Genomic DNA, 15,659 nt, shown 5'->3' on the forward strand with positions numbered 1-15,659 from the left:
TGGTGTCCCCCGTACCCCCGCCCCCTCTGTAGAGGGGCCTGTAATCACCGTGCCATGTGGGAAGGTGCACAAGCGGCTGCCTGCCTTCTCTCCCTGGAAGCCCTTCCCATGTTCGTATTTTTCTTCTCTTCTCTGAGTAAATAGCCCCAGTTCCTCCAATCGATCTCATTTGTATGATTCCATTTCCAGACACCCTGCTAGTGAAGGTTCTCTTGGTTTTCATTATCCTCTGGAAGACCAGCCCTGAGCACAGCCGTCCAGAGAGCACCTGCTTGTATAGAGCCTGCTGCTGCTGCTAAGTCGCTTCAGTCATGTCCAACTCCGTGCGACCCCATAGACGGCAGCCCACCAGGCTCCCCCGTCCCTGGGATTCTCCAGGCAGGAACACTGAAGTGGGTTGCCATTTCCTTCTCCAATGCATGAAAGTGAAAAGTGAAAGTGAAGTCGCTCAGTCGTGTCCGACTCTTAGTGACCCCATGGACTGCAGCCCACCAGGCTCCTCCATCCATGGGATTTTCCAGGCAAGAGTACTGGAGTGGGGTGCCATTGCCTTCTCTGATAGCACCTGCTAGAACAAAGGAATATGGGGCCTGTGATTTTTTTTTTTTTAACCTTTTTAGTCTGTTTTTGGCTCTGCTGGGTCTTCATGGCTGTGCTCAGACCTTCTCTAGCTGTGGTGAGTGGGGACTACTCTCTCATTGCAGTGCATGAGCTCTAGAGGCTAGAGCAGTCTCAGTAGTTGTGGTATATGGGCTCAGTTGCAAGCCGCCCCTCACCACCCCCGGGGCGTGGGATCTTCCTGGACCAGGGATGAAACCGGGATTCCTTGCATTGGCAGGCAGATTGTGGGTTTTTTTTTTTTTTTTTTTTTTGTAATCACATTTATTTTTGCTTCTTTACCTATTTGGATGTATATATATTTGCTTATTATCTTTTAAAAAATTTATTTATGTTTAATTGAAGGATAATTGCTTTACAGTATTCTGTTGGTTTCTGCCAAACATCAACACAAATCAGCCATAGGTATACCTGTGTCCCCTTTCTCTTGAACCCCCCTCCCACCTCCCTCCCCAGGCCGGTGAATTCTTAACCACTGGGCCACCAGGGAAACCCCTGGGTCTGTGATTTAGACATTAAGTGCAAATAATTCCCATGAGTGACTTCTGAAATCACTGGAATGTCAGCTCCGTGAGGGCAGCAACTGTCTTTTTCAGTGTTTATCCTTCTTGACTAGAACAGTGTTTAGCATACAGTGTATGATCAATAAATATTTTTTAAATTAAAGAATGATTAGATGGAAGAGTGAATGAAGAGACAGTCGAGATTTGTTTTTTTTTGTTTATTTATGGATGCACGTGGACTTCTAGTTGTGGTGAGTGGGGGCTACTCTTCCTTGTGGGGGCTTCTCGTTGCAGGGGGCTTCTCTTGTTACAGAGCACAAACTCTAGAGTGCGGATTCAGTAGTTTCAGACTGCGGCCTCTAGAGTTGAGGGCTCAGGAGTTGTGGCTCATGGGTTCCACAGCATGTGAAATCCTCCCAGACCAGGGATCGAACCTGTGTCCCCTGCGTTGGCAGGCAGATTCTTAACCACTGGACCACCAGGGAAGTCCTGGAGAGAAATTAAAAACAAGCGGCCCCATTTAGTTGCTTTCCATCACTTTTCTCTCATGTTAATCAATCCCAATCGGCAACGAGATTACCCAGAAAACCTCTTTGTGAATCTGGATTCTCTGCACATTGTTCTTACAACACTGAGGTTGGATGGAGCGTCCAGAGTGGCTGGACATCATGGTGTCCACCACTGGGAAGTGCAGTGGCCATTTGTATGTTGGTATCGATAAGCTAAACTACATTATACAACTTTTTAAAAAGGGTGATTAAAATATCTTTATGACACTGTGCCTTTTAATTTTTACACTTACATGACATGAGACACTGTGTTAGTTTTATTCACAGGATGAACATGTGCATGCTTCTGCCATGACATGTGTCACTGAAATGATCTATTGTCTTTCCCACGGTCTAGGTTTTATCCCTGTCTGTCTGCAAGATGCTTGGTGCCTGCTCTGTGCTCAATGCCGTTCAAGTTGTAGCCTGAAAGATCCAGTGCATCATCTCCTAAGACAGTTTAGAAGTTAAACTACCTCGTTTGAAATGAGGCTTGAGAGCACCGAGCTTGACACTCTTAGATTCAAATTATCCTTGATTTTAACCAGTTCGTCTCATGTTTACTAGTACCCCTGTGTTTTACCACAGCCATGCATCATGATGGCAGAATGTATCTCCTTTCTCCCCAAACTGAGTTCTGCCCCGGTGCTGGGTCCTGGGTACTGCCAGTCGGTAGGGGTTGGGGGCATGTGCATTTCCTGGATGTCCCCTTGGGAGGCCCCTCGGTTTACACTAGGGGATCTCAGACCTGCCTCCAGCTTTGCTGGAGGACAGTTCTGTATGGACCTGGCTTGTGATGTTGGTCAGGGAGATCTAGTGTACTCTCTGCCAGAATTCAGAGGAGAAATTCTCACTCACAAGAATAGTCCTGTATCTTTTGACTTACCTCGTGCTGTGTCCTTAGTTGCCTCAGCTGTCTGACCCTTTGTGATGCTATGGACTATAGCCCACTAGGCTCCTCTGTCCATGGAATTCTCCAGGCAAGATGGGTAACGTCAATCTTTAACTGATCATGTCTTTTTTGCATTAAATATTAGAAAACTTAGCCCCTTCAAATGTGTGGTCTCCATAACCTGTATTTTGTGAACTAACAGTAATTCATGGACTGGTTTTTACTGTAGAATCTTGATTTTTCTCCCTCTTTGTATCATTTACATTAGTCTTTTAACTTTATCCTGTAACATTGCACTTAAATTTGATAAGCCATTCTAAGTCATTTTTGCAACATGGAGAGATCTAATAAATATGTAGCAAATGCTTGGAGAACATGGACTAAGACAGCAAGGAGACAGCACAGGGCAGTGATGGCTAGGTAGAAATTGCCACTTTTGTTTCTTTCTTATCACTGTTTCTAGACATTTACTGATCTGTTAATTATGGTTAGGCTTTAAAGTTGCAGTCAATGGAATAGCATTCAACTGTGGGGAAAAAAAAGTTTTTTTCCTTGGGACCTTTCTTCTTTGATGTGGTGGGATGGGAGTAGTTTTCCATTCACTTTCACTCACTAGAAAAAAATTTTATATGCTAGGCTGTGAGTTTATTTATAGGAGCCTGAAAATGACGAACGCTTACTGTTTCACCTGTGAACGATTTAGGTGAAACAAGACATGACAAGGCATGGGGCCAGACTGAGAACACACAGCCCACTGCAGATTTTACCCTAAGAGTGATTAAATACTGCCTGTTCTTTTTAAGTTCTCACAGATCTAAGCTGTAGATCATTTTGAGAGTATTTGCTGAATTGCTTTTACTTACTGATGTAACTCCTTGCAACCCGAAAGAAGTCTTAAAGCATGAAAATACATGTTCCAGTCAGTGAGACCTGAAACAGAAATCAGTGGAAGAGTCGGAATCACTGGCAAAGGAAACAAGTTTAAGCAAATCAAACCAATAGATAGCCCTCGAGCACTTCTCACGAGCAGAGAGCCTGTGCAAGACTTTGGAGAGAAACACCCGTAAGAAGAGCGACCCATCCTGTTCATTGCTGTCTCTTTATCACTTCACATGGGACCTGGTGCATAGTCAGTGCTGAATAGTTTTTGTTGGAGTGTGTTTACACAGACACACTCTGTGTGTGTCTGTCTGCCTGTGGGTACAGTGAGTCTCTGATAAGAGGGCATTTGTGGTCTAGTTGAGGGAATAACTAGACCCTGAGCTTCCCTGGCAGCTCAGATAGTAAAGCGTATGCCTGCAATGCAGGAGACCCGGGTTCGATCCCTGTGTCAGGAAGATCCCCTGAAGTAGGAAATGGCAATCCACTCCAGTACTCTTGCCTGGAAAATTCCATGGATGGAGGAGCCTGGTGGGCTACAGTCCAGGGGGTCGCAAAGAGTCGGACACAACTGAGCGACTTCATTTTCTTTGAGGGAATAAAATAAAGTGAGCAGAAGAATGTGTATCTGGTAAGTCACTTCAGTCATGTCTGACTCTTTGTGACCCCATGGACTGTAGCTCACCAGGCTCTTCTGTCCCTGGGATTCTCCAGGCAAGAATACTGGAATGGGTTGCCATGCCCTCCTTCAGAAGATCTTCCTGCCCCAGGGATTGAACCTTCGTCTCTTTGCTTCCTGCATTGGCAGGCAGGTATTTTTTTTTACCACTAGCGCCACCTGGGAAGCCCCAAGCTGAAGAGTACCTCCACATAAGGACCCTCAGGCATAGTATTTAAGACAGAGCTGGGCAGGGAAGGTTTAAGGAGAGATGGGTTTGTAGCTGGAGCTGAAGGATGCGTAGGGTTTGGGTGGACAGGAAGCAGCAGGACATTCTAGGTAGTCATGAGCGAAAGTGAAACACTAGGAAAGCATCTACTCAGGGGACAGTGGACCCAGCACTCAGTCTCTGAGAAAAGGGTTTATGATCTGACCAGTTGGTTCAATGGGTCTCTCCTTCAGAAATATGACCTTTATCCTGTCTGCCCGGTGTTTCCACATTTGGGGAAAGATTTTGGAACATAGACGTGACACAGTACTAAGCCCTGTGCTTCTGAAATTGATGTGGGCATACAGATCAGCTGAGGATCTTGGTAAAATGCAGGTTTTGATGCAGGAGATGGGAAGTGGGGCCCAAGACTGCCTTTTCTAACCAGCTTCCAGGTGATTCTAATGCTCGTGATGTTGTTGTTCAGTCGTGTCTGACTCTTTGATCCCACAGACTGCAGCATGCCAGGCTTCCCTGTCCTTCACTATCTCCTGGAGCTTTCTCAAACTCATGTCCATTGAGTTGGTGATGCCATCTAACCATCTCATCCTCTGTTATCCCCTCCTTCTCCTGCCCTCAATCTTTCCCAGCATCAGGGTTTTTTCCAATGAGTCGGCTCTCTGCATCGGTTGGCCAAAGGATTGGAGCTTCAGCTTCAGCATCGGTCCTTCCAATGAATATTCAGCATTGATTTCCTTTAGGATTGACCAAGGAGACTGGTTTGATCTCCTCGTTCATGATGCATGAAGCGCTTTAAATACCAAAGACAAAGCATTAGGATTTCAAGGTTTATTGGACAGTAGTGCTTGAGTGGGCATGACACTGCTCCATCCTGGGGTTTCAGAGTCAGAAAGGAACTTGAAGACAATCAAATGGTCTGTTTATCTTTTGTTACCATTGGAAAAACCAAATAAAATAAACCTGAGATCTAAAGTGGGGGCCAGACTGGAACATAATTCTACTGGCTCGAAGCCAGCATCTCCCACTCTGCCATGCATTGTGGTCCAGGTCTGTGAGGGGGACAGCAAAGAAGCTGGTGTCTGTGAGAGCAGATGCATTGGCTGGGAGAAGGGAGAAGCAGCATCTCCTAATGTGATGGGAGTGAGAAAACTCCCATGAAAACAGTGAGGTGTAAAACCTGGTAGAATGAACACATGCCGCATTGATGGGCTGGAATGGAGGAGTCAGACAAGGGGAGGATACCTGGCCAGCAGGGACATGCCATTACTTCCTGTTAAGTGATAGATGCCACACGTGTCTTTTTTTTTTTTTTTTTTTTAATTAATTAAATTTGTTTGGCTGTGCTAGGGCTTAGTTGTGACATGTAGGATCTTTAGTTAAGGCATGTGGGATCTAGTTCCCTGACCAGGAATTGAACCCAGGCCTCCTGCATTGAACGTGTGGAGTCTTAGCCACTGGACCACCAGGAAAGCCCCCATCGACCACCAGCAGCACCTTTGCCTGGCAATTCAGAGCTTTGTTGCTGCCGTTCATCGAATGCATTGGTAAGAGCCTGTGGCATTTCTCTTGTGGCTGAAAGTTGTAAGCACACAGCCCTCTTGCTTTTTTCTGCCTTCCTCTTCCTGTTCCCGAGGTGGAGGAGGAGAACTTGACGCTAAGCAGGTCTGGTGGGCTCCTGACGTTCTTCCTCCCTGCTTTTGGAACAAGCAGATGGGTTTATCCCTCTTACTTTCTCAGCTGTGAAGTTCCTTTGGCTTCTAGCACTGCCAGCATCAAGGGAGGGAGAGGTGCGGATTTCCACAAAAACGTGAAAGCTAGGTTGGTGTGGGAGTGAGGGCCGGGTACTTGCTTTCCAGGCCCTATTCTGCCTTGAGTGGATTTTGACGTTATATTGCACAGCGAGTGTAGCGCTTCAGAGTGAAAACCCAGCCATGGAAGGTCAGAACTTTAATTTCTTATTTGACCTCAACTGATGTGACTGCTTCCCTGGTGGCTCAGATGGTAAAGTGACTACTTGTAATGTGGGAGACCCGGGTTCAATCCCTGGGTCGGGAAGACCCCCTGGAGAAGGAAATGGCAACCCACTCCAGTAGCCTGGTAGGCTCTAGTTCATGGGGTCGGAAAGAGTCGGACACGACTGAGCAACTTCACTGGTTGGTTCACTCGTGTGACTGCAGGGTGTGTTGGTGTGTGTATCTATGTTGCGTGTGTGTGTGAGTGTGTGTGCACATGCCCAAGCAGGTGGAAACACATACATGCTCTCATGTTTTGGTTTTAGGAAACCACTTATTTCATCCTGAAACATTTTTCTTTTTTTGCTTTTGTGTTTGACATGGGCTTCCCAGGTGATGCTAGTGGTAAAGAGCCCATCTGCCAATGCTGGAGACAAAGGGATGCTGGTTTGATCCCTGAGTCGGGAAGATCCCCTGGAGGAGAGCGTGGCAACCCACTCCAGTATTCTTGCCTGGAGAGGCCCACGGACAGAGGAGCCTGGCAGGCTATGGTCTATAGTGTTGCAGAGTCAGACATGACTGAAGCGACTTAGCATGCATGCACATACATGTTAGACATAATAAACATTCAGGGAATTGTTTCCAGAAATTGTCCAATTTAACAAGAAATGAATATGAGGTTTTTTGCCCTGGTAATTTTTTTGTCATCTAGTTCCTTTCTTAAAAAAAACTATATAGTACTATGCTTTAGTTTCTTTCAGTCAAACTATGAATATGAGATTATTTCTAAAATCATCATGGACCTTTATTGTTAAACATAAGCTGCTTGCATAGATTTATGACATTAGTTATTAAAAGTTTTTAAACTTCAAGAAAGTGTTTTAAACAGGGCATGGCCTAATTTGAGAAATTAAGTTTTGATATCTCTTAAGAAGTTTTTAGTTGTTGAGATAAAACTAAAGTTATTATCAGATTTAATTTTTTAGAATAGTTATTATGCTTAAAAATATAAAAGTATTATGTGCTTTCACACTTAATACAGAGGCCTTTGCAGGAATAATCATTGGTGTTTTCACCAATTCAGAAATATAGAAGCCACTGCAGAAATAATCAATCATTGGTGTTTAAGAATCCTTCTAATGAATGCCCTGGCAGTTTAGTGGTTAGAATTCCACACTTTCACTACTGAGTCTGTCACTGTTTTCATTTTTCCCCAGTCTATTTGCCGTGACGTGATGGGACGAGATGCCACGATCTTTGTTTTTTGAATGTTGAGTTTTAAATCAGCTTTTTCACTCTCCTCTCTCACCTTCATCAAGAGGCTCATTAGCTCCTCTTCTTTTTGTGCCATTAGGGTGGTGTCATTCCCCTCATTCAGTTTAGTTCAGTCGCTCAGTCATATCTGACTCTTTGTGACCCCATGGACTGCAGCATGCTGGGCTTCCCTGTTCATCACCAACTCCTGGAGCTTGCTCAAACTCATGTCCATTGAGTCAGTGATGCCATCCAACCATCTCATCCTCTGTCGTCCCCTTCTCTTGCCCTCTATCTTTCCCAGCATTAGGGTCTTTTCCAATGAGTCAGTTCTTTGCATCAGGTGGCTGAAATATTGGAGCTTCAGCTTCAGCATCAGTTCTTCCAGTGAATATTCAGGACTGATTTCCTTTAGGATTGCCTGGTTTGATCTCCTTGAAGTCCAAGGGACTCTCAAGAGTCTTCTCCACCACCATGGCTCAAAAGCATCAGTTCTTCGGTGCTCAGCTTTCTTTATGGTCCAACTCTCTCATCCACACATGACTGCTGGAAAAACCATAGCTTATTCCCCTCATTACTCTGGCTGAATTAGGAGTGGACAAGAGAGGCAGCCTAACCTGAGAGCGGGACAGGGAAGGAGGATGTCAAGGAGCCTTTCAATGCCCATTCTTTTTTTTTTTTTAAATAGTTCTTTTAATTTTTTAAAGTTGAAGTATAATTGATTTACAATGTCATGTTAGATTCTAGTGTACCACAAAGTGATCCAGTTACATATGTGCGTGTGTGTTTCTGTATTCGAAAAGAACATAGAATCTTCTCCATTATGGTTTCTCCCAGGATATTGAATATAGTTCCCTGTGCTATACAATAGGACCTTTCTTTATGTATTTTATATATGGTGTGTATCTGTTAATCCCAAGCTCCTAATTTATTCCTCCTTCCCTCCCTTTTCCATAGCCTTAGGTTTGCTTTCTATGAGTCTGTTTCTGTTTTGTAAACAGGTCTATTTGTATCATTTTTATAGATTTCACATATAAGTGATATTATAAGGTGTTTGACTTTCTCTACCTGACTTACTTCACTTAGAATGATAATCTGTAGGTCCATCTGTGTATCTGCACATTCTCTGCCCACTTTGACCTGAATCCATCCTTCTTTATTATGTAAGCAGTACGCCTTATTACTGCATCTGTGTATGTATACATGTATGTATACATGCACCAGTCATGGTGCTCTTTCTGCCTGGCTCTTTCACACCGTTTCATTTCACATTGTGCAGTGGAAGAAATCTATTTCTTTTTTAGTGCTAAACAGAATAAAAACCTGTCCAGCACTTTTTCCCTCAAGTGTGTATGACACATTTCCAAACCTGTCTCATGCTCTGCACAGGTGTTTTATCCAACTGTACATCTGTACCTGCTAGCTTTAACTCTTTACTGTGATGTTCTATTTCTTAGGCTCAATGGTGGGCCCACAAGGCTTTCATCATATTCACAAGTGCATGACAGAATAGTAGTCTTTTGCATGTTTGTCGTTAATATCATGTGACATCTATCAATATCATAATAGTAGAATTTTGCCAAATAGAGCATTCTGTTTTCTCACCAAGCATCATATAGGTCCTTAACTTAGTGGGTAATTTTACAACCTTCTCCTCACTTCTGTAGTATTTTTTACTTTAGGGTACATTTAGTCTAAGAAATCCCTCATTGTAATGATGGTTGTCTCTCCTTGAGAGATGAAATTTATAATGTTTGCTCTGAATCACATTATTTGTGGCATGCTCTGTGGGTGGAAAAGCACTAGAAACAATCACAGTGCGAGATCTCCTGTTCAACATATTCTGTTCCTGATGAAGCAGATGTTCTGCATGGAAACTAACTGGGTCCATTATTTTAATGGGGTGAATTGTAATACATTATACATCAAACTTACACCCCCAACCAATTTCCTAAGTAGCTACAGCACAATCAAATGTCTGTTATAAGTGACAAACTAACACGTGAAAATGAATTGTTTTAGATTATTAGTTCCAGATCATCAAACATTTAATATGATTGTTAACAAGCATCAGCTTTGTATGCAGGAATGGGTACGTTTTGCATAATAAATCATAAATATTGTGTTTATTATGTGGAGTAGCAAATGATGCACCAACAAATAAAATTTATTAGAAAAGTGCAGATAAAAATGTACAATAAAAGCAGGTAATTTCTTATCAGGGTCTGCATTATCTTGTAAGTAGAAACTTGGAGTATCAAGACAGTTAAGAACAGAGGCAGGAAGAGTTGAATCCGTTACTTTGTGTTGATGGGTATGGATTTGGGTGCTAGAAGGACAATTTCAGAGAAAATTTCAGAGGAACTAATAGAGTTGTGTCATAATTCTGAGGCTTCTATACCAACTCCTGAATGGGAAGACTTACGATGCAAAAATTGCAAACTATACCTTTGCTTACTTCCTACAGTTGAAGTTTGTAAATTTCTCTGTGCACTGATGCTAAAAGGTTTGATATCAGGGCATCAGATTGTTTTCTAAGCACCAAGAACCTCCAAAATCCATGTCCCTTTTGTTGATTGCACTTGAGTCTGACATCATACCAATCAGACTTAGAATGTAACTCAAACATTTCCATACATTGTTTTACAATAGAATATATATTTGATCATTATAAACAAAAGTGGTAATACAAACCAAGAGCATGTTAACCAGAGAGAAGTTCAATGGGACTTCACACCACTCTGATATTTCCTCATAGCAAATGAGGTCCTGGAACTGGAGTCGAGTGGGTTGCCAGTCCATCAAAACAGTTTTCTCCCGTGGTCTGCTTATCCACATCACCCCATTCTCAGATGTAACCACTCCAACACTCATTTTATCTTCTATATTTGTACCAGATTCCTGTTACCTTGTTTACATTTATACTTTTGTTCAGAGTTACATTTCATTGCTGCATTTTAAAGTATTGGTCTAGATTTGTAATTGTGTTAAAGATGAAATAGACAAACTGAAAAAAAAAAAGGCAATTAGATGCAAATGAGAATTTGTAATTTGAGATGATCTTTGTCCATTTCCTGAATGTTAACTGACTAATGTTAACTAAGAAAATAATTTTCACATAGTACCCATGTAGTCCTGAAGAAGGTAGTGATCTTTTTTTTTTTTTTGGTAGTGATCTTTAAGAACACAATAGGATTATCGGAAAACTTTCATAATTTGATACTTCAAGCTTGTATAATGTTGGTGATATTACTCCTTCCTCTAAAGCTGCCCATTTTCCTGTTTATGACTTACTGATCAGCCGGGGACTGATCTTGGACCACCCTGGTCTTGGACCACACTTTGGTGTGAACCTTTGCTTTAGCACGTATTTAGATTGAAAGCTTTTCTCTAGTTATGAAAAAATATCAGTGTGGTGCTCTGTTTACTTATATAACTCATTTTTCGATAGTATGCCATAACACTTCTAATAATGTCATTATCCTGTTTATTTCAGTATATTTTTTAATCACAGGTAACTGGTGTATCTTTTTTATTTTTTTTCTTTCGAAGGGGTACAGTTTTTTTAAAACTGTGAAATGAGAGTATTATCCTCCGTAATTTTATCTCTAAAATCCTTTGAATCCCCTGCCTCTTCTTTATGACTTCATGACACAAATGGATCGTAGTAAATTCTGTGTCTTTGTGACGGCCCAGTCTCATCCGGGAAATCATTTTACCATTAACTCTCCGTACTCTTCAGTTAGATTTTGCCTTTCTCTTCTGCAATAAAATTGTCACCAGTGTCAAGCGATGTAATTTGGAAAACAGTTCACTTTTAAAAAGGCTAGGGCTCTCATTTAAAAAAACAGTTTTTTTTTTTTTTTCAGAAAATCTGTTTATCTCCTCCCACTGTAACCTAGCATTTCCCAACTCTCCCCCATCTCTTCTTACACATTATTTGTCTTTTCTGGTGTGTGCCACGTTTGGAAGTCTCATTAAACCAGCATCTGTTCTGTTTTAGGAGAAACCCGAAGCCAGCCCCACGTCACTTCAGCTGCGGTCCCAGATCGAAGTAAGCACAGTGACTTTAATCATCTATTTTTGCTTCTGTCTGTTTTTAAAAGTGGTATTATGTAAAAATGAGATGAAGCCTGCTGTTCTGCCTGCACTGACCCTACGAATCTTCTCTCCTAGGAGTCGCTTGGCTTCTGTAGCGCCGTGTCAACACCAGAAGTGGAAAGAAAGTAAGTTTTCCTCCTTCTGTCCTGGAGCAGAATTTCTAAGGTGTCCTTTAGGTCCTTTCTGATGGAAATGGGATAGGTGATTGTATGCATACTGTGTATGTACTGTGGAACTTGAAGTTCATTTTCCTTGCATGTGTGTGCGTGTGTACATGTATGTGGGTGGATGAGTGTGTTCTGTAATTCAATTGGTGATGCCCAAGGCTTCTGCAAAGTGTTATTGATTTCACACTTCTTGTTGTAAGTGAACCTGAAATATTTGAAAGTGAGTGTGGAGAAAAGGAAGAGACAGCTAAGTCAACCAAAATGGTTTTCTTCTTTTACACTGGTTTTTGATACGGGATGGAAGTCATAAAGAAGCAAAGTACAAAAATATAATACATTCCAGAGTAAAACAATGGTTACAGTACCCCTCTGCACCTTGCTTTGGAGTGTGTGGTGTGTGTGTTTATGTGTGTTAGTTGGTCAGTTGTGTCTGACTCTTTGCAACCCCATGGACTGTAGCCTGCCAGGCTCCTCAGTTCATGAAATTCTCCAAGCAAGAATACTGGAGTGGGTGGCCATGCCCTGCTCCAGGGGATCTTCCCGACCCAGGAATCGAACCCGGGTCGCCTGCATTGCAGGCAGATTCTTTACCACGGAGCCACCTTAAAACAAGAATAAACACTTGTCACAGAAGATGGTAAATGCTCACTAACCTTTCCCGTCAAAGGTAGTCCTTTTGGCTTACTCGTCCTAACTTGGACCCTGTAATCTTGACTCTCATGGAAGATAATTCTATGTTATAGTTTATATTTCCAGTATTTCTTTTAGGTCACTTAAGGGAAAAAAAAAAAAACAAAGCAAATTTTTTTTTCTTTCCCTTTTCTACTTTATTCCATCATAGTTATGCTAAAAGGTTCTATTTATGATCTTCTGAGGTAAAGAAATTTTGAGAAGTCCCCATCTTTAAACAGATACTTCCTCTGGCATAGAGCCATTTAGACTGTTTGAGGCCAAGGGAGGCGCAGAAGTGGTTTAGGCGTCAAAAGTATTTCTGGAATGAAGGGCACACGTTAGGCGAGTGTGTGTGCGCTTTGCAGCACAGCCCTGCCTAATCCGTCCACGTGTGTGTGCGGCTGGCACGGACGCCGCTTCCAGGAGCCGAGGCCGCCCTGCCAAAGCTTTAGCCTCACTGAGTGGATTGGGTTTCAGGCCTGGGGGATGCTGGGGGTGATGAGCAGAAGAAATCCCAGGCCATTGCCCCCTCAAGGTGGAGAGATAAGTCTGAATTTCCTTTGTCTGAGTTGCATGTCTTCTCCGGGGGACTTAGCAGTGTGGAGGCTGAAGTAGCCGAAAGATGTGAGTTGACCTCGATTTTGAAATCGGAGGTGTGGTGATGTTGAACTGAAGGTGGGCAGAAGCTCTGCGTGAGAGGCTGTGGGCTCCTCCGACCTGGTTTGCTACCTCTGTGTCGTGACTCACGCTGAGAACTCAGGTGATCTCTCAGTCTCTGAACCTATAGGGGGACAAGAGATCTTTGCCTTTCCTCCTAAGAGGAAGTGACTCACCAAATTTATACCCATCTTAGTTAGGCTGGTGTTTCTGCTTCCCCTCAATTGTGGGTAGTCATTCTTTCCGTGTTTATGTGCTCCACTTGGTAAAATATGGCATGACTCTTGTGGTCCAGAGATAGACTAACAGCCTTCTGAGGTTAACAAATTTCTCTGTCTCTGTCTCTCTCTCACACACACACACACACACACACACACACACACACAGATGTTGACAACCCCCAGCCGCCCCATCTGGCATTTTGCTTCTGTTTTACTAAATTGTTGTTGTTTAGTTGCTCAGTTGTGTCTGACTCTTTTACAACCCTATGGACTGTGGCCCTCAAGGGTCCTCTGTCCATGGAATTTCCCAGGCAAGAAAACTGGAGTGGGTTACCATTTCCTCCTCCAGAGGATCTTCCCGACCCAGGGATCGGACCTGCGTCTCCTGCGTTGGCAGCCAGGTTCTTTACCACTGAACCACGCGGGAAGCCCATGTTCTAGTAAATGGTTTCCTTAAATTTAGTTGTTTCTAACTAATTTGAAGGTTTCCGTATATCTTTTCCTCCATTTCCCTTTCAGTGGTTTTTGAAAATGATAATACTTTTTTAATTAAAAAAAAAAAAACAAAACTTTTGAAAAGAATTTTAATTTACAGAAAAATTTCAAGAATTTTATGATGAGCTCCCATGTGACTTGTACTTCGACTCACCGATTTGTATGCTTCGGCTCTCTCTTCTGTACACTCCTGTGTGCTTGTAAATATTTTGGAATGCAAAATCCTGCTATTCTGCAAATGAAGATGCTTGCTGGTAACTTTGCAGGCCCTGGAGGATGACCTGGCAAACCAGTTGGTTGTCTGGTTAGTGACTACAAAGTATCTGCCAACCATAATACCCTTCTGAGTCAGCAGTGTTGTTTAATTGGCAGAAGGTTTCTTGTACTTTTTTATTCAAAAGGCAAGAGAACTCAGTAAACACAAGGTCAACAGCAGCACCACCTTAGGAGCAGAGGCATGGGTGACACCAGGAAATGTGGGCGCTGAGGTGTTGGTGCTGGGGGCTCCTGCCTTCCAGAGCCACTGTCTCCTCCACACACAGTTGTCTCAGGAGCCTCAGCACTCCTGTCCTTCCTTCTCCCCCAGTGAAAACGTGTTCTAAGGAAGGTATCAGGCATTCATTATAATGCAAATTATCACCTCTCTCAGTGGTATTTTGCATTTAACAGCATTTAAAGTCTTCAAGTTACAGTACTGTAGCTCTGGCCAGAAAAGACCCAGGAGGTGGGTTATCTGGGGAGACCAGCAGTGAGACTTCTGATATACCTGGCAGGACAGCACCTGAGCACCCTGACAGGTCAAGCTCCTTGGACTTGGTCTTCAGATATGTAGTGTTAGTCTCTTGGTCATGTCTGACTTTGTGATTCCATGGACTGTAGCCCCCCAGGCTCCTCTGGACATGGAATTCTCCAGGCAAGAATACTGCAGTGGGTAGCCATTCCTTTCTCCAGGGTATCTTCCCAACCCAGGGACTGAACCTGGGTCTCCTGCATTGTAGGCAGAGTCTTTACTGTCTGAGATATGCAGGACCTGCCTGGTGAAAGGATGGACGGATGCATGGATGGGGAGAGAGAGGTGGGGGGATGGAATATGGACCTGCCAGCTGCTACCCACCCCACCCCACCCTCCCGCAGTCCTACAAAGTCCCCATTCATCCTTTTTTCCTTACAGTCTGTAGTCCCTCCGTATGCTTTCACTGAGAATGTACTAAAGAAGGCTGCCAGAGCTCTTCTATTTCTATCTATTTACATGGCCTATTGATGAGACTATCCACTTTATTACATCAATCTTGGATTTGTGTTGACTGGTTGAAAAGGTGAATGCTTGTTAAAGTTTCTTGTTACTCACCAGTTATTCTCAAGAATAACTGAGAGAAAGAATTTTTGTTGGAAAATATCTTTTATAACTGTATCTATATGGAATGGGTGCGGGCAAGAAATGTTTCCCTCCACAACAGGTCTGTAAAGCTACTGCAGATGCCTCAGCCCTCACCCCAGGGACTTTTGTATGGAGGAAAAAAACTGGAGGCACTCTGTGCTTTGGATCCTGGCCCTGTTAAGATGCATACCTAAGGAATAATTTCAAATAGCACAGATTGCTGCATCTTCCCATATGTCAGTTCATTTAGTTCAGTCACTCAGTCGTGTCCGACTCTGTGACCCCATGGACTGCAGCATGCCAGGCCTCCCTGTCCATCTCCAACTCGCGGAGCATACTCAAACTCATGTCCATCACGTTGGGGATGCCATCCAACCATCTCATCCTCTCTCGTCCCCTTCTGCCTTCAACCTTTCCCAGCCTCAGGATCTTTTC

The 15,659-nt window shown here is 43.2% G+C and overlaps 1 protein-coding gene across 3 annotated transcripts in view; it reads left to right on the forward strand.

The window, feature by feature from the left end:
* SASH1 (SAM and SH3 domain containing 1) overlaps positions 1-15,659 on the forward strand; it is a 256,101-nt gene that overhangs the window by 142,877 nt on the left and 97,565 nt on the right. For all 3 annotated transcript variants that reach the window (XM_061130417.1, XM_061130415.1, XM_061130416.1), the window contains 2 exons: positions 11,537-11,587; positions 11,710-11,759. In XM_061130417.1, coding sequence (XP_060986400.1) covers positions 11,537-11,587; positions 11,710-11,759 — 101 coding nt within the window. The remainder of the gene's footprint in view (positions 1-11,536; positions 11,588-11,709; positions 11,760-15,659) is intronic.

This window comes from Dama dama, chromosome 26 (genome assembly GCF_033118175.1).
Source record: "Dama dama isolate Ldn47 chromosome 26, ASM3311817v1, whole genome shotgun sequence".
Lineage (NCBI taxonomy): Eukaryota > Metazoa > Chordata > Mammalia > Artiodactyla > Cervidae > Dama > Dama dama.